Source organism: Dipteris shenzhenensis, chromosome 11 (genome assembly GCF_047967505.1).
Source record: "Dipteris shenzhenensis isolate YYH24624 ecotype China chromosome 11, Dip_SZ_1.0, whole genome shotgun sequence".
In the NCBI taxonomy this organism is placed as follows: Eukaryota; Viridiplantae; Streptophyta; class Polypodiopsida; order Gleicheniales; family Dipteridaceae; genus Dipteris; species Dipteris shenzhenensis.
Genome location: NC_141606.1, coordinates 12,839,609 through 12,861,738, shown reverse-complemented (window position 1 = coordinate 12,861,738; position 22,130 = coordinate 12,839,609). Strand labels below are relative to the sequence as shown.

The window sequence follows — 22,130 nt, the reverse complement described above, 5'->3', positions numbered from 1 at the left end:
AGGAACTGTGCAAGGGGTTGTTAGTCAAATAGCTATGAAAAGGTTGTCGTGCTACTGCAATGCTTGTATTGAGTCTTGGGGACATTGCACTAGTAAGAAGCATATGCCCAGTTGGAAATATCACATCATTGTTCTTGATGATGTAGGTGTTTTGGATACTGATGAGGAGCCTCTCTTCAAAGGGCGTCATGAAATGCTTAGCGATGCTCTTTGCATGCGGGACAACTTCGTAGTGAATGCAGAGGTAGGTAATGAAGAGGGTGCTGACTTCCACATCTTGAAGTGTACCAAAGCTAAGGCAAAGAGCCAAAAGGCTACGAAGGATGCTTGGGGAAACATAACTGCTGCAAGCTCCTTTGTTGTGAAGGGTCTCTTTTATGGTCATCAAGGTGACTGCCGCTACAAGCTTCTTGATCACAAACTTGAGGTCATACTATATTCCCATCTTGTAAGGTCAATCAAGTTTCCACTGGAAGCCATTGAGGGAGAGAGAAGCTTGTACTTGCTATCACTTGAAGAGTACGAGGTGGTCTACAATAGCATGCCTTATGATCTCTAGACCACATTCTAAATAATTTATTTCCCATGCTTGCTTTCATTTTCTATGATTGTTTGTTTGCTTGCCATTTTCTATGATTGTGTATTTGTCTCCCCCTAAAAAAGAAGCCAAGTATGATTGGTTGTACCAAATATGTGAGAAACCATTGTATATACATCAGTTAAGTAATGGTCATGATCCATTAGCAAAAGTAATACTTCATGATCGAACCATAGGGCACATGATCCAAGTTACTGATAATATTTGCAAGTAGTCAGAAAGCACTATAGCTAGGCAAGACATAATGCAAGTCACAAAGAATAATTACATGGTCTGGTATTATATTCATGATCTAGCTAAACAATTTTACATGATCTAGCAAAAATTATACCTCATGAAACAACAAGGTACTTGACCAAGGTTACAGGTCATGTTTATTGTCCTTGAAAAATTTCACAGATAACAGCTTGTAAACTACGTCCTCCGCCTTGATCTGATAAACATGTCACGTGCCCCAGAAGCAATCAGCTCCACAATTGGGGATGTCACCCATCTATGTTGCACAGCATACTTTTATGCAACTAGCAGGCTATCTGTATCTTCCCAAGCACCAAAGTAGTCTTTAGAAGCAAACTATTGGCAACTCCATGAGTTCAACCATAGCCATAACCAGGGTCCTACATGCTTAACCAGAAAATCATGCTGCCAATGAACAGGGGTTGAATCTAACTTTGGGAGTACACAAAATGTCCCTTCTGTATTTCCTGTACACTTGTAGAATGTGTCATCTAGAAGCATAATGCTCGACACGTCATAGAAAGGGTATTTCTCCTAGAAATAGCACAGGTGCTTAAAAAAGATTGGTTTCCCATAAAAAATGGTGAAATGTGCCCTGTCACAATATTTTTGATCCAAAAATCCTGAGATAACATTCTCCAAGCCAAGAAAACACAACTGAAAGTGCCGCAATAGGTTGCGTCTCCGTCAAGAGCTCCATATATATACATCGAACCATTGAGCAGTCCAACACAGAAAAGTCTTTGCGTCCTCTGGCACTAGAAAAGTCTTTGCGTCCTCTGGCACCAGAAATGTCAAGTCACGATCGGGCCCTTTGTGGAAGTCTCATACTTGTCATGCATGACGAGGCCCTCGGGGCTAGAATAGCTGCTTTTCACGGTTGTGATGATAAATCAACACACCATTCATGTCTATCACAAGTGCACATTGTTTTGCATTCTTGCTCTCTGGGATCATGTAATAGTCAAGTCCTGGGGGAGACAACAAAATGCTACTCTCTGAGTTCATGAGGGGTATTGCGATGTTGCTGGTATGATGAATGATCCCTATCTTTGCAGCATATCTTTTCAGTGCTCTCCTGTGCTGACCTGGATGTGAACCACATGCTATCTTTGCACTCATATTAGGCCAGAGTTTGAAAGGACCTTTTGTGTACACGACCAATGCTAATTTTTGATCACCTATACAAACCACAACATGATCGAGCTTCATCAAGGCACCTCTCTCCATCTCTCGCTCTCTCATTAAGTTAACACACGTTTACGCACGGGTGCAAATATATCTACAACTCCCAATTTTTGAACTGTAATTTTAATAAGATATAATTCCCTGCCCAGCTTTTAAGTTCTTCGAGGGGAGTGATGAGGTAAGCAATCACAAACCTCAAATGCACGATAGTATAAGATGAATGTATGATAATCAAATTATTTTAAGGTTTATGATCTCTATTCAGTTGGAGAGCATGCGTAATAACTAGAAGACATTTAAACTACAATAAGAGACATCACAATACCAATGACTTGATTACAAATCTAGAAATTACAATCTCTTGCGGGACCGTGGGCGGTGCATACTTGCTTTCAGGTTATGTACAAGACTTGCATCCTTCTCAAGAACCTTTTTAGCTTTACTTGGTGTTTTAGTCCTTTTTGTCCTGCTAGTAGGCATTTGTGCAGTTGTCGGAGTGGCCTCGGCTGCATTGTTTTGCATGGTCTTGTGCTTTGTCAGTACCTTTATCCATTGTCCCACTGTCAACCCATCTAGACTGGTCTCCTGGTTGGGAGACGCATCTCCTATAGTTGTGGCAGCTTCTATAAGATCATCCAAACCTGCCTGTGTAGGTACATCACCCATCTGTGTGTATGTTCCATCTTCTAAGTCAACCACTTTTTTCAGACTCTACACAGACCTTGGGCTGCTCGACAAAGGTGTTATCTCATCATCAATAAACGTACAATCAGGTTCTCTTCCAACCTTTTCTACCGACCTCGCCTGCTCATTATCAAAAACAACTTTCCAAAAATTAGAATTTGGGCTGAGGACAAGAGTCTTCTCATGGGATGTGCTGCCCAAGAAAGGTGCAGGATTAGCAGTAAATGCCTCTGCACGTCTAAGTACTCCAGGCTTGTCTGATGATCCTACCTGTGAATTATCAACAAAGACTGCATCCAAAGAACATGCCAAATTTCAAAAGGAGATTTTATCCCGGTGGAAAAAACACGTGCAAACTAATGTAAGAACACATTTAGTAATCATGTAGTCCTGCACAGACAATGCAGGAACAAAGCACTACCAATAAATATACAAATCACTCCCTAAAAACCTTCACAAAGCACATGATGCACTTGCACAACCCATGCAAAGAAGTCCAAAAGTAGAAGGAAAGCAAACAAAAATCTAAACCCAGTGCTTATTAAGCATTGCCAAGCCAGTCACAAAAGCACTGACAAAATCAAGCAGTTATAAAGCAGTCCCAAAGTACTACCAAACCACTCACAAGCAGTGCAAAAGCAATGTCTTGAGGGAGCAATGTTGGTACCCTTGTCAATATGGCCCTTGCCCCTAAAGGGGACACCTCAAGGGCCATATTGACAAAGAAATTTATCTCTAGAGTCTTTTCTAGAGATAAACATTTGTCAATATGGCCCTTGAGGGGTCCCCTTTAGGGGCAACAGCCATATTGACCACCGTTTAAATCTTTATCTCTGTTCTAGAGACTTACCTCTAGATATTTTAGCCTTGCTAGTTAGTATAGAATACATGCTAGCTAGCATAGACCAAATGCTATACTACCTGACACACAAAAATGCTAATAGGTAGAAAATATATTAATAATAGGAGACAATAAATGCTAACTACCTGAGAACACATGGTACCTAACACAAAACACACAAAGCAGTTTTAAAAGAGAAAGCAGTGGTAAAGCAGTCACAAAGCACTGCTAAGCATTCACAAGCACACATACAAAGTAGTGCTAAAGTAGTGAGACCCACAAAGCACATGTAGAGTACTTTTCATATTCCATGTAAAGCAGTCTAAAAATGCAAAGCAGTGACCAAGCAGTCAGAAAGCAGTGCCAAAGCACTACCAAACCACTCATAAGCAGTGCTAAAGCACTGTAAAAGCACTCACAAAAAGAAGCAGTCAGAAAGCAGTGCCAAAGCAATGAGTGTTACATGGAAAACAGTTTTAAAAGAGAAAGCAGTGGTAAAGCAGTCACAAAGCATTGCTAAGCATTAACAAGCACACATACAAAGCAGTGCTAAAGTAGTGAGACCCACAAAGCACAGGTAGAGTACTTTGCATATTCCATGTAAAGCAGTCTAAAAATGCAAAGCAATGACCAAGGAGTCAGAAAGCAATGCCAAAACACTACCAAACCACTCACAACTAGCACTAAAGCACCGCAAAAGCACTCACAAAAGCAAGCAGTCACAAAGCAGTGCCAAAGCAATGATTGTTTACATGGGAAAGCAGTTTTAAAAGAGAAATCCATGGTAAAGCAGTCACAAGCATTGACAAGCACACATATAATAAAGCAGTGCTAAAGCAGTGAGACCCACGGAGCACACGTAGATTACTTTGCATATTCCATGTAAAGCAGTCTAAAAATGCAAAGAAGTGACCAAGCAGTCAGAAAGCAATGCAAAAGCACTACCAAACCACTCACAAGCAGTGCTAAAGCAATGCAAAAGCACTCACAAAAGCAAGCAGTCACAAACAGTGCAAAAGCAATGACTGTAAATACATGGAAAGTAGTTTTAAAAGAGAAAGGAGTGGTAAAGTAGTCACAAGGCACTACTAAGCATTGAAAAGCACACATACAAAGTAGTGCTAAAGCAGTGAGAACCACAAAGCACATTTAGAGTACTTTGCACATTCCATGTAGAGCAGTTTAAAAATGCAGAGCAGTGACCAAGCAGTGCCAAAGCACTACCAAACCACTCACAAGTAGTGCAAAATCATTGCAAAAGTACTCACAAGAGCAAGCAGTCACAAAGGATACTGAAAGCAATGACTGTTTACATGGAAAGCAGTTTTAAAAGAGAAAGCAGTGGTAAAGTAGTCACAAAGCATTGGTAAAGCATTGACAAACCATTGAAAAGCACATATAAAGCATTACAAAAATAGAAAGTAGTAACCAGTCACGTCTGCATGTCGAAACAACAAGAAAACTAAACTCAGGTAAACACAACGGACTGTGGAAACATCACAAAAAAACTTAAGGACTGATGCAAAGTGTATGATAAATGTTATAGTCTTATCTCCAAATAAGGTATGCTCTCCTCAAAATTTGGGAATTTGGGGCTTCTACTTTGAATCCCAGGATCTCCAATGTGTCTGTGAACAAGGCAATATCTGCATGCAACTTTTTGAAATGCTCCGGGTCAATTGAAGGAGACAAAAGTAATATTTCATTTTGTGCTTCTTGGAGCTTTGTCCTCAATGTATGTACTGCTGTCAGCAAATTCTCTTGGCATAGCCTATCTTTCTTGGCCTTATTCATTGCATTTACAGCTACGTCCACCTCTTCACTTGCCTGGTCAAGTCTGATCTTCATAGCATGCAACATTTTTTGACTGTTGACCAGCTCGGGCATTGTGTAGTTTACAGACGGTGTGCCACGGCCATGTGAGATTTGGGTAGACGAAGACCGTGGCTCGTGAGAAATAGAGTGCCACCATAATTCCCCCTCCCTATACCTCAAGACACTTTTGACATCTTCCTCCATTGCTATTTCAGACGGGTCAGCTAACATATTATTCTTTTGTTGAAATCGTTCAATTTTTTGTTGGAGCTTACCTTGTTGTTGGACCGTACAAACCACGCTTTCAGCGAATTTAGCCCAGTTTACAGTGAAATCGTCCTTTGTAGGGGCATTTTTTATAGCCTTGCAATGCTCAAGGGCAAAACCCTGAGCAAATGCAATCCCAAACTACATATTGGAAGGTGCCTCCTAGTAAACCCAAAAGTGAAGGTGAAGAGACTCTTGTAGAAGGTCTAGGTGCCGAAGACTTTTGGCCTTCACCTTGTAGTCCTTTAACTTTCATGGTTAACTGAACATAGTGAGCCATTCTCTTACCGGAAGGTCGTCGTTTGTAAGCCTTTGCGGGTTCTTCCCAACCATGCTAAGACCACAAACGTCATGAAAATCTGTAGTAGTACGACAAAATCTCTTGGCTTGCAGGTTTGTGGATGATCGAGACATTCTTGTAGCACCTGCTCAAAGAGGCAGAGATGTGCAATAAAAAAGAGAGTGAGAGCTCGAACAACTCAGCTAGAGGACCTGCGAGGGGAAGAGCTCAAAACCTATGAGGGAGAGGATTGAGCTGAGAGGTCAGGACCTGTGAGGGAGAGCAAAAGGCAACATCCTCTAGAGAAGAAGTGCACAGAACCTGCCAGGGAGAGGATTTAGCTGAGCTCAAAACCTGTTAGGGAGAGGATTGAACTGGGCTGGTAGACTTGCGTGGGAGACAAGGGAGACGACATGCGAGGGATGAAGTAGCAGTTACAACTGAAGTAGTGGTATCATGAACACTTACAAGCTTACGAGTGTCATGGGACACATGTCCAAAATGCCTAATCATAATTCACATGGCTAGTAAATATGTGTCACAAGCAAGCACCTCTTGAAAAGTGCTAAAATTGTGCTTTCTTAGCACATGCTTTTAAGCACAAAAAGCATATCGACCAAACGTGCTACCACCTGTTTGCAAACATTGCAAAAGTGTATTCCATTGCCGTTTCAATACCGCGCCTTGACCACGCTTTTCAGCTTTTCTATCTCGCAACCTCTGTCTGCTTCTCTTGCAAGCCATGGCAAGTCACATGTTTCCATTGATGCCATGGTGACGATTGGTGAACTGCTAGAATAGACCCTCCAGAACAAAGAGAACCTAGCTTGCAAGGTGAGTATAGAATAGAAGACAACTTACCCGAAAGATGACAATGCCAAATCAAAGTCTGTGCAAGGTCACATCGAGGTGCGTGCAGGTACTTAATATTTTGAGATTCGATAGGCGAGAGATTTCAACCGTCAGGTCTCTCTCCTCCACGATACACGTGAACAGAATTGGATATCCCAAATAAGTGCAATGTGGACTAAAATGCTTCAAAACACAAATAGGCCAAAGAGCACCCTATCGAGTTTGATGTTGTGTATTCTGAAATGCAATGACCTTTGGCATGCTTGTGAGCCATATAGCATTCAAGTGCATGGAAAAAGAAATAATTCAAAATTGTAAATAGTGTTGGATTTATTAAAATATCTTTGCATATGCACAAATTACACACTTTCAACTTCTTCCATTCTAGGGTGAATCTAGATACCAATATCAACAACTATCAATGTTTTAAGACTACCATGTAGTAGTCCCACTAGTTTGGATTCTAAATTTTCAATCCGTTTTGCAATTGGTTTTCAATGAATCAAAAAACAGTTATGGAACGTGCCCTCAAAGGGGTGTGCATAACTTTAGCACAACATTGGAGGCCCATTAACCCATACCTAATGTTCTCATTTAGGTGTGTCCTTGGGTTGAGGAGAATCTCACATAGTGTTCTTTTGAATGATTACTTGGTTTCATGTATGTACAAAACAAATTTTGATGTTTTCGAATAAATTGCTATATCCAATATTACTCTTTAGGATGCATGCTTCACATGCAACATAGCACTTGTAATGCTACGCTCTCGCTCCAAATCGTTATTCCATAATTTTTTGGTCTCATGTTCAAGTTTGGAATGTGTACTACAACTTGAAGACAAAGTTTTCCGAATCCTATTGAGCAATGCATAAGTTATGAGTCATGCAAGATATTTATATACAAAAAATCCCTGAACCTCACAAGAAATGGCTACACCCAAGGAAACAATGACCCGATCATGTAATCTACATGTAACTTTCTTAGTTTTTTATTTACTTAAGTTAATCAATATGGTCATAATTGCTATAAAATACATCCTCATTGTTTTAATGATTTCCTTTTGTAGTACAAAAATCCCAATGCTTTGTGATCATGCAAACAACATTTTCTTGTGGAATGCTCGATTCGAAGAGAGGCACATTCGATTGTGGAGTCATGGCTAACTTCATACAAGATAGCTGAGTAAGTGCTCCTCAAAATAAACTGACTTTCGAAGATAGGGATGTGGATAAGGCATCCAATTGATCCTAATGGGTCTAGGGAAGAAGATGAAGATCACGATATGGACCAAGACAAAGGTGGACATAACAACATCGTAATAGTGAAAGGTGGAGATCATGACATTGGGAAAGAAGATAGGGATAATGCATCACTTAATATTATGGAAGAGGATGAACCGTCTTATGAAAAAGTAGCTATGATAATTGGTAGTTTCTTTATTTCGGAGACTTGAAGAAATTAATTGTGCAGGAAACAATGAAGTAATTTTTTTTATTGGCCAAAGGAAAAATACATTCTAGCACTATACAAGGTCGTTGCCTGGTGTAGTCTCATCTTGGGGTCTTGTTCTTTCTGCTTGGTCACGAGGAGGAGACCCGCACGGCATAACACTACTTGTGTGTGAGCAAATCCTGCTTTGAGTAACCAAGGTAAAAATCTCAAAAGTAATAAAGAAATATACAACGTTGGCACAATTATGAACAATCCCCAAAAGCCCTTCAATGGCAATTGAATCGGACCGATGACTTGATTGCATTGACTCACTTGTAACCAATTGTCTTGCATCGTCCGAAGCGATCCGTCCTGTGCTAAGGATAGTATCGCCGTTGATTCCTGATCAATAAGGGAGGAGTTCTTTGCAAATGCATGCACCAAGGTGAGTGAACACGTGTTAGTATTATATCGGCCCCAATGGCATAATTACATTTGGATTCTGCTACAAACGTTTGTACATAGGGAAGCTCATCCACAATTGCTCCAACTCCACCAGCCGCTGTGGTACCTAACTTGAGAGCTTCTGCATAATCCTGTTCGGAAGCAAGCGGCTTAAGTCTGCTTGGGCGAACACCGAGCGTTGTCAAATAGGTTTGTACAAATGATCCCTCTTGGTAACCGACTGCTACATTGCTCTTCACCAAAGCATCGAACCCTTGGATAGCGGGAGAAGGTTGTTGAGATGAAAGATATGAGACTAGACTTGCTGTGTAGCTTTGAGTGCAGATGATCACGACCATCACAACAAGACAAAGCACCCATAGACGCACGCACAGACGCGTTTCATGAACTAAATAAAAAACTTACGGGCGCGTCTATTTGCGCGTCTATTTGCGCGTCAGGAGACCCGCGTCTATTAGCGCGTCTATATATCAGACTTACGCGCGTATAGACGCGCTTATACATGCGTATATAGTCGCGCCTATAAACGCCGTGATAGACGCACGTATAAACGCATTTCGAACAGACAGACGCGCATATAAACGCGTTTTTAAACGAACTGATAGCCGCGCCTTTAAAAAAAAAATAAAATTTTACAGAATACTGTGTATGTTGTGTATGCTATATAGTTACAAGAATCCCATATCCACATTCTGTAATTCAATTCTTGCAGCCAACAGCATTTTTATTACAATTGCAAATAAAATATTACGCAATAAAATTGAAAGCTCAAAAAGTGCTTGTATATACATATAGCACGAAGGTAAGCCACGTCATGTGGCTCCAAGTACAAAGAATAAAGAAGCTAAGCCATGTCATGTGGCTTCAAGTACAAAAAATAAGAGGAGTCTATATACAAGAGGCACGAAGCCAAGCCAATGGCTTTAAGTACAAAAAAGAATAGTAGCACTACTTCTACGACTAATCCTCGTTGCCTTCCACGCTCCCTTCTGCGCTGCCTTCTGCACCTCCTTCCTCGTCTTCCTCGTCGTCTTGTGCAGGGGTGCCCTGTAAACAAGGGACAACATATATCAATGTATGAAAAATCAAATCTTTACTTATAATTTTGGCATTATTTAATTACTTTCAAATACCTGGGGGGCCTGTCCAGTAGCTCGGGTATACTGCTCCTCAGTAATCAACCCGTCATCATAGAAGTGCCTCCATGTATCTCCTCTGCGATGGTGGCGGTGGTAGGCTGTCTCCACTGGAGTAGGGTATCTGCCCACGATCTCAAGCTGCATGACCGCGATACACTTTGTGGAGGGATTAGTACAAAGAAACAACCAACCTCCTAATAAACTACATAAGCAATATAATTTGAGATCGATACTTACAAATTGGGCCTCCCATGAGTCAACACCCCCTGCTCCAAAATGCGCGCTCCCATACTCCTCCATCTGGATCCTCCGTGCCTCCACGTGCTGCAGACTGGGCTCCTCCCTCGCTGACTTCATTGCCTTCTTCCACTCACGCTTCTGAGCGGTGTGGGGCGGGCCCCTTGGAGGTTACCTGCCTCAAGTCTGGCAAGCTCCGCTAGTGCCTGCCTCTTAAGGGAAGATCTTTTATTGCTAAGTAACAATCTTTGACTTCCCCCATTTATCTGTGAACTGGCGATTGGGGGGGTTAGGATACCTAGAGCGAACAGTAGCGAGGGTCTCATCAGCCAACCTCTTTGGGTGGTCTTTATAGTGGATAAAGCAATCTCTGTAATTGTTAACAATTACAGAGCGCATGAAGGCCATTATGTCCTTCCCCCGCGCATCCATCAAGATGCCTCCTGTCTGGGTGATGTCATAATAAATCGTACCATCACCCAGAGGCACGTCTAAATCATCTGAATCATCCTCCTCCTCACCGCCACATGGCCCAAAGCAGCATCCGCCACCGCTCTCCCTGCTACTACGCCTGCTACCCTGTCGTGTCGAGCTCGTACGCTGGCCACTCGTAGCTGGGGACCGCGCGGGACTACGCTGACCACTCGTAGCTGGAGAACCGAGTCTCGACGGCTGGGGAGTACGTCGACGGCTCGCTGAGGCAGAAGGACCTCCTGAAGGCATGGGGGAAGGGGCATAAGACGGGATGGCAGAAGGGACATAAGACGGCATGGGGGAAGGGGCATAAGATGGTACATAAGACGGCATAAGACGGCATGGGGGAAGGGGCATAAGACGGTACGGGGGAAGGGGCATAAGACGGGGCATAAGACGGCTGTGTGGACTCCGCTGGGGTGATCTCAGGCGGTGTGGGGTGGCTCGGAGTCTGTACTGCCGACTCCTGGGGAGTGTTAAGGGTACCCGTCATGTACCCGTATAACTCCGCAGGACTAGGAGGGTGTCCTAAAAGATTATATAAATCCTTCCATATCGATTCCCGCGGATCAGGTGAGCTAGAAGCACTTCCTGGCCACATCTTGAACTGGAAAAAAATAAACAAATCTATTACTTTGGGAGCTGAGAAGAAAGGGGAAAAAAAAAAAAGAGGCTCTGTCAGAGCGCGTCTACAGACCCGTCTGCTGATCTGCGCGTCTATAAACGCGTCTAACAGTCCGTTCTAGAATCCGTCTAACAGTGCGTTACACAGCGCGTCTAAAATCGTGTCTAAAACTTCGTTTAAAACTCCGTTTAACATAGCGTCTGTGGAGGCGTCTATATTCGCGTCTGTGAGTGTCTGGCTCTTCTCAGACGCGCATATAGACGCGCTTGTAGACGCGAGTTTAGATGCGCCCTCAGACGCCTCTATACACGCGCTCCGACAGTCGAGAATACTCAAAAGTGGAAGAGGACGTTTCGCCCGACAAAAGAACGTGTCGCTCATACCTAGATGCTGCGTTTCGTGGATGCGAAAGAGTACAAAACTGGAAAAGGCAAGCAAGAACAACTTCAAAAGGACTTACCTGGAAAAAGGTATGGAAGGATCTTTCTTTTCCAAGCTTGTTTCTTCTCCTTGTTCGTACTCCTCCTCTTCTTTAGGCTTGGAAGCAAGCTGTGTAGGTACGGCTCTTTTGTCTTGAGTGAAAGCTTGGAACTGTGTATGGGAGCTTCGAATCTATAGAAGTGCTAATAAAGAAGAAGGAAAGCCGCTCGCGAAGTTTAAGTAGTTAAAAGAAAAGCAAAGCGAGCGGCGCGCCGAAAAGCATGTTTAAAAGTCGCGGGTATAGTCGCGTCTATTAGCGCGTCTATAGTCGCGTCTGAATACACAGAGTAGGCGCGTCTATTAGCGCGTCTAAATGCGCGTTAAAATACACAGAGTAGACGGGCATTTAGACGCGGAATAAGACGCGACTATAGACGCGAAGATAGACGGAACACAGAGTTTTTTAAGTTAAGCATTTGAAGAAGAGCAAATTTGGTGGGTTGTTTGTTTGTAGGATGTCTCCATCTTCAACAAGCAGCTCCAGTGAGGATGAATCCCTCCGTATCCACCATCGCGAAATGTGGTTGGAGCAAAAAATCAAATGTCTGTGTGATCGATGTCGAGGAAACATGTATCGTGCACGCAGGATTACGCTCAATCATATCTCAAAGTATGGAGAATGGGATGTGACCGTAAACAGGGTAAGGATTTGTAAGTTAAGGTTGATTGAGATATCTATGGGTGTTCATATGTTTGAGTTATAATGATCCCGTTTTAATTTGATACAGGATGCAGTGCCACACCCGCACATGTTACCCTATGCCCGTCGTGAGGAGGCGAAGCGTCGGCGATATGAGGTGGGATCTTCAGGAGGGACCGTTACGGATGCATGGAGTGATGGTGATAGTAGCCCTCCACCATTACCTCATGAAGCCGTAGAGGAGGAAGTGTTTGATGATATGGTGCGGGATTTATATGTCCATTAAGGGAGGGATAATAGCATGGAGCAGGATGATCTTTTTACCGCAGCATCGACTCCACTGTTTGAGGGGTGCACATTCTCTGTTCTACGTGCCTCCCTTGAGTTACTAAACTTGCAAACCATCTATGGATGGAGCAATGCAAGTTTGAATGCATTACTCAAGTAAGCTTTAAAGTCGATTTTGCAAACATGGTGAATTATGCGCGTGGGTCAATTACTCGAATGCTTTTCCTCATTTATGGTCTTCACGTGCAGGCTATTGTGTAAAATGCTTCCAAGGGAGAATAAATTACCGACCTCAAGAGATATGGCAAGGCAACATGTGACCTCTCTTGGAGGATTAGATTACAAGCGCATCCATGCATGTGTCAACGATTGCGTTTTGTTTCGTGGACTACATAAGGATGCAAGAGAGTGTCCTACTTGTGGAGAGGCAAGATATAGAGCAGATCTCAAAACCTTGGACGTGCCTCGTAAGGTATTGCGACATTTTCCCATAATCCCTCGCATCCAATATATGTTCAAGTGCAAATCTATTGCAGAGCTCATGTCATGGCATTCCTCCCATCGATCAACCGATGGCAAGTGGAGAACTCCTGCGGACTCTTCTGCGTGGAAGCATATTGAAGACACATGGCCAAGCTTCAAGGAAGAACCTAGGAGCTTGAGACTTGGATTGGGTATGGACGGTGTGAACCCATTTGGTCTCAAAAGCACGTCTTACAGTGTATGGCCAGTGGTATTGGTGAATTACAATCTTCCACCCTCTATGGCAATTAAGAAAGGACATGTCATGCTGTCCCTTCTAATTCCAGGGAAGCATATCCTTCGGGTTACCATGCATGTCCTGTTTGTGGTCCTTCGCTAGTTGCCTCACGGGCAGACGCATTAAATAAGGTCATCTATGAGAATCACCATCGATTTCTCCCACCTGATCATCCTAGATATGTTGCCCCTTGGAATGAAGTCCTCCCACAATCACTCACCGCGGGAGATTGGATGAGAATTTGGGACGGTTCCACGACTCCTCCACCACTTGGCATGAGCCGGTAAGGATTTGTAACTATTGGCTGGAAGTAAAGATTGGCTATATTGGTTGAAAGTGAGGATTGCACGCTAACACCATATTTTGTTTAGATACTCCATCTTTTATCGTTTACCATATTGGTCCCACCTCAAGATCAATCACCTGCTCGATCCCATGCATATCTTCAAGAATGTGGCATCTACCATTTGGGAGCATTTGAATGGGACACGAGATTCAGCAGGCATAAGGGAGGATCTACGTACCACAGGAAGGATGCGTGAAGCTTGGCCTCAAGAGAGACCAAATGGGCGTGTTTTTTTACCTCGTGCACCGTGGATGTTATCAAAGCTAGAGATGGCGACGGTGAAGCGCGCTATTACTACAATTCGTACTCCCACTGGATGCATGAGGTGTTTGAAGGGAGCCTTTACAAAGAGCAAGAAAAGAGGTGTAGAGCAATTATATGGCTTGAAATCTCATGATTGGCACAAGATGCTCCAAGTAAGTATTTTATATGCATAATATCTTTTTCCTTTCAAATTTGTGAGTGAATAGCTATAAGCAACTAATCAACCACCTCCTCACGGGTTCAGTTCATACTACCTACTAGCATTTCACGTAGTGCATCAAAGGACGTGAAAGATTGTATTTACAAGATGGGCGAGCTTGTGAGGTATGTGAGCTCAAAGGAAATAGATTCCACCACGCTTGAGAATGCTCGAGTTATGTCGGTGGAGGCGGTTTGTTTAGTGGAGGAGACATTTCCACGTTCTATTCTCACAAGCCAACTACATCTCATAGTACATTTGGTGGATGAGATTGCTATATGCGGTACTATACATGCACGATGGTTGTTCTTCCTCGAGCGCTTCATGAAGACCTTGAAGGGCTTCGTGAGACAAAATGCAAGACCCGAAGGTAGCATGGCCGAGGGTTGGTTGGTACAAGAGTCACTTGTATATATTTCTGAGTTTCTTGTTGATGTGGATAGCTCTCTCCCACGACTATGGAGAGATGATGAAGACCTAAGGATGACCTCTATTGTGCCTCAAGGAAAAGGACGCAACAAAGTAATAGACACGGAGTTGCGTAATAGTATCAACCTCTTTTGCGTGCTTAATAGTGATGTGATGAAAAGATGGGTGACAAGATACGAGGATGCAAAGGCAAGAAGACAAGAAGAAAGGGCCCTCTTTCGTACACACCACGGATCTCGTGTGCCATACCCTCAGCGTCTAAGAGCACTTCCAAAGGATATTCATGTGGATTGGCTACTTGATGAAATGGAGAAAGCAGAGAAAGACGAGGGGATGCATATCACAATGGAAGAATGGGAGTATGCTAGGGGATGCATGAGCAAGGTCGGTATATAGAATGTTATGTATAAGTTAGGAGCTTTTTATAATTTAGATTGCTTATTTAATTGATTTTTTCTTGGTGTAGTGCACTATGTTCAATGCTATATGGTGTGAGGGCAAGCATTTTCGAACACAACGGATTGATGATAAGAGAAACACACAAGATTGCGGCATCATTGCTAGCTTTGAGGGAGCCAATGGAGTCATGGATGATTATTGTGGCATAATCCAAGATATCATTATGCTTGACTTTCGACACTTCTTTGTGTATGTTTTCAATGTAAAGTGGTTTAAGGACGTGGTGGAAAGAGGCCCTAATGCAACAATCAAACGCCATGCAAGTGGCTTTGTAACTATTGACTCCACAAAGTTTTGGCAAAGTCGGAAGGACACACTAATACTACCGCAACAATGTGAACAGGTACTGTGCACACACATAAAAATACTCGCTTTTAAATATTTGATGCAAGAAAAGTAACATGATTGTATTTGTGTTTGAATTAGGTTGTCTATCAACCAATGGTGGATAATAATAGGTGGTGGCATGTCATACCTATTATGCCACGTTCCAAAGTGATGTATAGTACATTTACTAATATGGAGCATATGGAGGATGATCATGGCCATGGACGTGATGATGACCGTGATACAAGAGAGGAGGATGATCATGAGATAGGAGATATAGATATTGAGGCCGGCATTACTCGTGAGGACGAGCCTACCATTGGAGATCTTGATTTCGATGAGCACATGAGTGGCACAAGTAGTAGTGGGTTGAATGTATTTGTAGATCTAAACACTTGTTTGGATTTTGAAGTAGATAGTTTGGCAAGGGTTGATCTCATTGAGGATGAGATTGAACCGTAGCCCCACAATTGATATTAGCAAAACTATTTTACATATTGTCTCATTCTCCTTATTTCCGTTAATTCTTGTATATGTGGGCTTGCAAAAAATTATGTGCTTTGGTAATCATGGGCAATGTTTGGAAAGCAATGATGTACACCAAAATCTCACTTTCTGTATTCTCTGGAGCGCGTCTATTTACGCGTCTAAATGCGCGTCTGAGTCTCAGTGTAAACGCGCAAATAAACGTGCTAATACCCGCGTAAATAAACGCGCTAATAAATGGGATGGTAGACGGGCCCGTATTTTCTTTGATCTAACGCGCAAATAAACGCGGGGATTGACGCGCAAGGAGACGAGCATTTAGCCGCGCTAATAGACGCGCCCGTAATTTCTCTACTAAAACGATGCCTATAGACGTGCCCGCTATTTTGCGCGTCTACCAAGCGCGTCTATAGTTGCTTTGTGTTGTTGTGCATCAACCAAGCAAGAGTCGCATGCGTCCGGATGGAGCCCTCCTCTGCATGAAAGTCCTAGGTATGTCAAATTCTGTTTCCAATTCCACTATAATAAAACCAGACAGGAATAGGGTACAACGACGTCACGAGGACAATGTTTGCGAACCTACCAGTTTTTTGGAACACCGAGAGAGCCGTAGACCTGCATCACGGGAAGCCATGAGTATAAAGTCCAAAGCACAAAATAGAGAATTGCTTTGGTAATATTTGGCAGCGGGAGGCATACACCCATTAGCGACGACGTAAAAGACGAAAAAAAGGAACGTCGATAGAATTTTGCACATCTCGTTAGAGGAAAATGAAAAAGAGTCTTAGGACCGGTCACCGGAATCGCAATTGAGGGAAACCAACCAGTAAGCCTCGCCAACGACGTCGCGAAGTCCTATGATATAAGGTGCAAGAACGTTGCGAAGTCGTATGATAGCCTTGGTAGGTACAGGACGTCCATCTGTTTGCGCGTTGGAACCCACAGGATCTGCATCTATTTGCGCGTTGTGGGTATGTGGACCGGCTTCCTTGTTGTCTTCCTTTTCGTCTTCCTTTTTGCCTTTATTTTTGTTTTCCAGAAATAAAACGGCCAAGCCAGTGGAAAAGAAAGCTGCCAGAATAACGATCCACAGCTCGATCGAGAAAGGTTTCATAAAGTTCCCATAATTTCGTCAGTACCGTAGTTAGACGTGAACGGCGTAACCATCGCTAGTGTCGATTGTGTATAAGGTTGTGTGAAGTTCACCTTCCGGCTTCCGCATTCGTTCAGTGGTGATTGTGAGATGAGCCACAATGGCGTCAGCTTCCTGCGAATCACACACACAATTGCAAGGATGTTAGCCCAGGGAAAAGCGCAAACCGGACTTTCGATTCCCAACGACCCTTTGGAAAGGCCGAAGGCCGTACGAAAAAGAGAAAAACTGGGCACAAGTAAACACTGAAGTTTCGAACGATCAGTTGCCGTAATCTGAGATTAACCGGGCGCTGTGGGTGTGTGTGTGTGTGTAATGTACATATTTTAGAAGGGGCACAACTCAATGAGGCTTTGATTTTGAAACATTGACTTAGAAAATGACTTTCAAAATCCTCATGCTTTGTATTTTTTAAATTATTAGAATTTTGAAAATGCCAAAAGAGCTGGGGTTGAGACAACCCAAATTTTAATGAGCCAAAAATCAAGGACATTAAAAGAACAAGTAAAGATTAACAAATTGTGCGCATAGGTTGTTGAAAGTAATGCCTCCTTGGTCCTTGGTTATTGGAGGTGACACATAGATCTAAAAGTACTATTTTTGTTAGAAAGCAGAACCTCCTTGATTGTTGGTTACTGAACATGAGGCATAGATATAATGATAGTTTGTTAGGTACAGAGGTAAAGCTAAGAAAATATTTAACATCCCCTAATGTGGCATGGCCTTCACATGAATAATAATATGCCCTCTTTGTTTATAACTAGTCATCTTGTCCAATCATTTATAAATTTTCTTTTTTTTGGTGTTTCTGTAATATGTGTATGCCTACTTCTGTTGCCATGGTGTTGGTGGTAAGCACGTTTTCAAGTGCAATTTTTTGGTAGTCTTCTAGAGTTGCATAGCAGTGCATGTTCTATGGAGGTTTCATCATGCTCTTTAATCCTGTCTTTAATGGAAATGCTTCCCACCTTTAGGGAGCTCTATGAAGAGGCACACATGCAAGTCCCATAAGATCGATAAAATCACAAAAGTGTAGGGGTTTATGGAGGTGATGGTTTAAGGGATTCTAAGTCTACTAAGGAAAGAAGTATGTGCTTTTGAAGGTGCTCAATTTGTCAATCACATTTAGTGTTGCGTGGATGTAGACCTTATTCATAACTATCGTGAAGTTTTTGTTGCGAGATCATTGTATTGTAGGTGCAAGGAGCCACTTTGTTTAACCAACGTTTTCAGACGGTGTACCATTATGGGAGGTTTGGACTCAAAAAGGGTCCAATAAGGCTTTGATTAGGAATATGGTGAATCTCTTAATCTTCAAATTGTAAGATGCAAGATTTACGATCTAATTCACATACAAGGGCATGCATGAGGTGCCTATTCCTTACCATTAAATAAAGATATCTATCTTATGCCATGCCTTTCTCTAATCATAGGATGTAGAGGACATCCAATGAACCACAAAAAAGTAGACTTGGGTAGTAGGCAATAGCTGCGTGTACTCAAGGGTACATAATATTCTATGTGGGCACCCCCAAGCAAGCGTGCTACACTTATAATGCATTTGGACCATTGAATCATTGCAAAGATCCAACATATGGTACTACACCACTACATCATGTGTCCTATGTGCATAAATTTGTGAGGAGTATCGTGTAAAACATGCGTGAAGGAGAGTGCAGAATCCAGCTGGGGTTACGGGTAGATATGCGATAGGTAGGACTGGCATGGGAGACTCGGGGAACGTGGGGGGTTACTTTGGAAATTTCTTGGGAGTTGCTTAGAGGGTAAAGGTTATGAAGCTTTGAACCTTATAAGAGAGAGAGAGATGAGGACCTCTAGGAAGCATTGTTAACTTGTGAGCCAAGCCAGTATTACATGGACTTCCGAATTGCACTGGTACATGCTATTTTGCTAATTAGCTTAGCAGAAGCGGCTCAACAAGCGCCCTCTCCAGTCTCCCCCCTCAGAGTTCTCGTGCCCCTCAAAGTTGGCTTCACTGAATTCCTATCCTGGTCCGGCTCTCCCCAGAACGCCACCTTCGACGGCCTCTGCATCCAAATCTTCCAGATCGCTATCCAGCGCATCCCCACCTACCTTCCATACACCTTCGTCCCCTTCGGAAATGGCAGACGTACTCCCAAGTACGACGACATGGTGCAGATGCTCCAACAGGGGGTCTCTCTCTCTCTCTCTCTCTCTTACTGCGCCCTGCAAGCGTTCACTTTCTCTTCCTCGTCCGTCTTTTGCAAACGGATACTTCGCAAACGAGTTCGCGTTAACGATCTTATTACGAAGTCTAACCCTTTCTGTGATTCGCAGAAGGCTGACGCTATTGTAGCTGATCTCACAATTACCAGCGACCGTCTTCGGAAGGTCGACTTCACCCTTCCTTATATGCAGTCTGAATTGGTGATGGCTACGCCCTTCACCTATACCAGTGAAGAAAGTCTCTGGAATTTTGTGCGACCTTTCTCTCTACACTTGTGGCTTATGCTTCTCGGAACTTTCATTTGCACTTGGGTTACGCTTCTTTTGCTGACGAAGCCCAAGTCCGAGCACCCGACCCAGAAGACTTGTTGGGGCAAGAGGATGTTCCAGTTGGGCTGCGATGCTTACTGGTTGGTTTCTTTTAACCCACCTAAATCCCGTTTCTCCGTGCCATGAAATGATTTTCGCAGTTTTCTATACAATACATGCAAGGCTTTTGCTCCGTTCCTTTCTGAGTCTGTTCTTTGGACTTTGTAGTCATAGCTTCATTTTCATGCAGGTCTACCTCGTTGAGTGTGCTCTCCGCTCCGGATTATAGTAAGTTCTCAACCAGTGTTCTCGTGACTTTTTCCCACTCTGTTACCGTATGTTTTTATGCGGATGTGGAAACACCATCTGACGTATCGATGACTATCATGCAGAAGCCAAAGAACGGAACGGCTTACAGCGCATCGTCATTCTTGCTTGGTTGCTGGTAGTCCTCGTCTTCACTTCAAGCTACACAGCAAACCTAGTCGGAATTCTTCAAGTTCAACAAATGAATCCCACAATTGAAGATTTTGATGTTTTGTTAAACAACAATGTGCCAATCGGTTACCAAGAGGGATCATTTGTCCGAAGCTATTTGGAATTGCTCGGTGTCCGCCCAAGCAGACTTAGGCCGCTTGGTTCAAAAGATGATTATGCAAATGCTCTCGGGTTAGGTTCGGCAGCTGGTGGAGTTGGAGCAATTGTGGATGAGAGTTCCTATGTGCAAACATTTATTTCCTCGCATTGTGACTATTCCACCTTCGGCAATCAAATCGCCTATTTCGGTGGCTTTGGCTTTGTAAGTACTTTTTTAAAAATTTGTTTAAGCTGGTCTCTTTGTGAATACCTCAAATCCTAATCTTCTTGTGCAGCCAAGCACAATGAGTTTACTCTTTGTTCATATGCTCACGTGCCCTCTTGGCTCGCATTCATTGAATGCATGTAGGCCTTTACAAAGAACTCCACGCTCACCAACCAAATGTCAATGGTGATCTTGTCCCTAGTGCAAGATGGCTCGCTCAGGAAGCTTAAAGACGGATGGATTGGAGGGAATCAATGCAATCAAAATGGCCAATCAACACACATGCGGCTGAGAAGCTTCGTGGGTTTGTTCATCATCCTTGGAGGAGTGTATGTGTTCTACTTGGTGTTGAGGCTATACAAAATCAAACTCAAGCTTAAAGCATAGAACCAACATAGAGCAATTCAAGCAACTAGCAACTTGAGCAACTCACATGATCATGAAGCCACATAGAATGTGAAACAAGACAAACTCTATGTCTCAATTAGTTAATATATATGGGCCTATTTCCATGATTTTTTGCTATGCTATTAGCACTTGGAATTTTTGTCGCACACAACAAGACAAAGCACCCATAGACGCGCGCACAGACGCGTTTCATGAACTAAATAAAAAACTTACGGGCGCGTCTATGTGCGCGTCTATTTGCGCGTCAGGAGACCCGCGTCTATTAGCGCGTCTATATATCAGACTTACGCGCGTATAGACGCGCTTATACACGCGTATATAGTCGCGCCTACCTATAAACGCGGTGATAGACGCCTGTATAAACGCGTTTCGAACAGACAGACGCGCATATAAACGCGTTTTTAAACGAACTGATAGCCGCGCCTTTTTTTTAAAAAAAAAAAATTTTACAGAATACTGTGTATGTTGTGTATGCTATATAGTTACAAGAATCCCATATCCACATTCTGTAATTCAATTCTTACAGCCAACAGCATTTTTATTACAATTGCAAATAAAATATTACGCAATAAAATTGAAAGCTCAAAAAGTGCTTGTATATACATATAGCACGAAGGTAAGCCACGTCATGTGGCTCCAAGTACAAAGAATAAAGAAGCTAAGCCATGTCATGTGGCTTCAAGTACAAAAAATAGGAGGAGTCTATATACAAGAGGCACGAAGCCAAGCCAATGGCTTTAAGTACAAAAAAGAATAGTAGCACTACTTCTACGACTAATCCTCGCTGCCTTCCACGCTCCCTTCTGCGCTGCCTTCTGCGCTGCCTTCTGCACCTCCTTCCTCGTCTTCCTCGTCGTCTTGTGCAGGGGTGCCCTGTAAACAAGGGACAACATATATCAATGTATGAAAAATCAAATCTTTACTTATAATTTTGGCATTATTTAAATACTTTCAAATACCTGGGGGGCCTGTCCAGTAGCTCGGGTATACTGCTCCTCAGTAATCAACCCGTCATCATAGAAGTGCCTCCATGTATCTCCTCTGCGATGGTGGCGGTGGTAGGCTGTCTCCACTGGAGTAGGGTATCTGCCCACGATCTCAAGCTGCATGACCGCGATACACTTTGTGGAGAAATTAGTACAAAGAAACAACCAACCTCCTAATAAACTACATAAGCAATATAATTTGAGATCGATACTTACAAATTGGGCCTCCCATGAGTCAACACCCCCTGCTCCAAAATGCGCGCTCCCATACTCCTCCATCTGGATCCTCCGTGCCTCCACGTGCTGCAGACTGGGCTCCTCCCTCGCTGACTTCATTGCCTTCTTCCACTCACGCTTCTGAGCGGTGTGGGGCGGGCCCCTTGGAGGTTGACCTGCCTCAAGTCTGGCAAGCTCCGCTAGTGCCTGCCTCTTAAGGGAAGATCTTTTATTGCT

The 22,130-nt window shown here is 43.1% G+C and overlaps 1 protein-coding gene across 1 annotated transcript; it reads left to right on the top strand.

The window, feature by feature from the left end:
• Window positions 1–18,817: 18,817 nt before the first annotated feature.
• On the top strand, window positions 18,818–20,797 carry LOC147896623 (glutamate receptor 3.3-like). Its single transcript, XM_087381933.1, has 5 exons — window positions 18,818–19,139; window positions 19,284–19,582; window positions 19,732–19,769; window positions 19,874–20,280; window positions 20,428–20,797. The coding sequence occupies exons 1-5, from the start codon at window positions 18,840–18,842 to the stop codon at window positions 20,668–20,670; spliced, it is 1,287 nt and encodes a 428-aa protein (XP_087238059.1). The 5' UTR covers window positions 18,818–18,839; the 3' UTR covers window positions 20,671–20,797.
• The last annotated feature ends 1,333 nt before the right edge of the window (window positions 20,798–22,130 follow it).

Excerpts from the sequence above, each read along its gene's own strand:
- LOC147896623 (XM_087381933.1), top strand. The coding sequence starts at position 18,840 with ATGGACTTCCGAATTGCACTGGTACATGCTATTTTGCTAATTAGCTTA. Across the intron at positions 19,140-19,283 it reads TGCAGATGCTCCAACAGGGG|AAGGCTGACGCTATTGTAGC; the intron begins GTCTCTCTCTCT and ends TGTGATTCGCAG. Across the intron at positions 20,281-20,427 it reads ATTTCGGTGGCTTTGGCTTT|GCCTTTACAAAGAACTCCAC; the intron begins GTAAGTACTTTT and ends GAATGCATGTAG.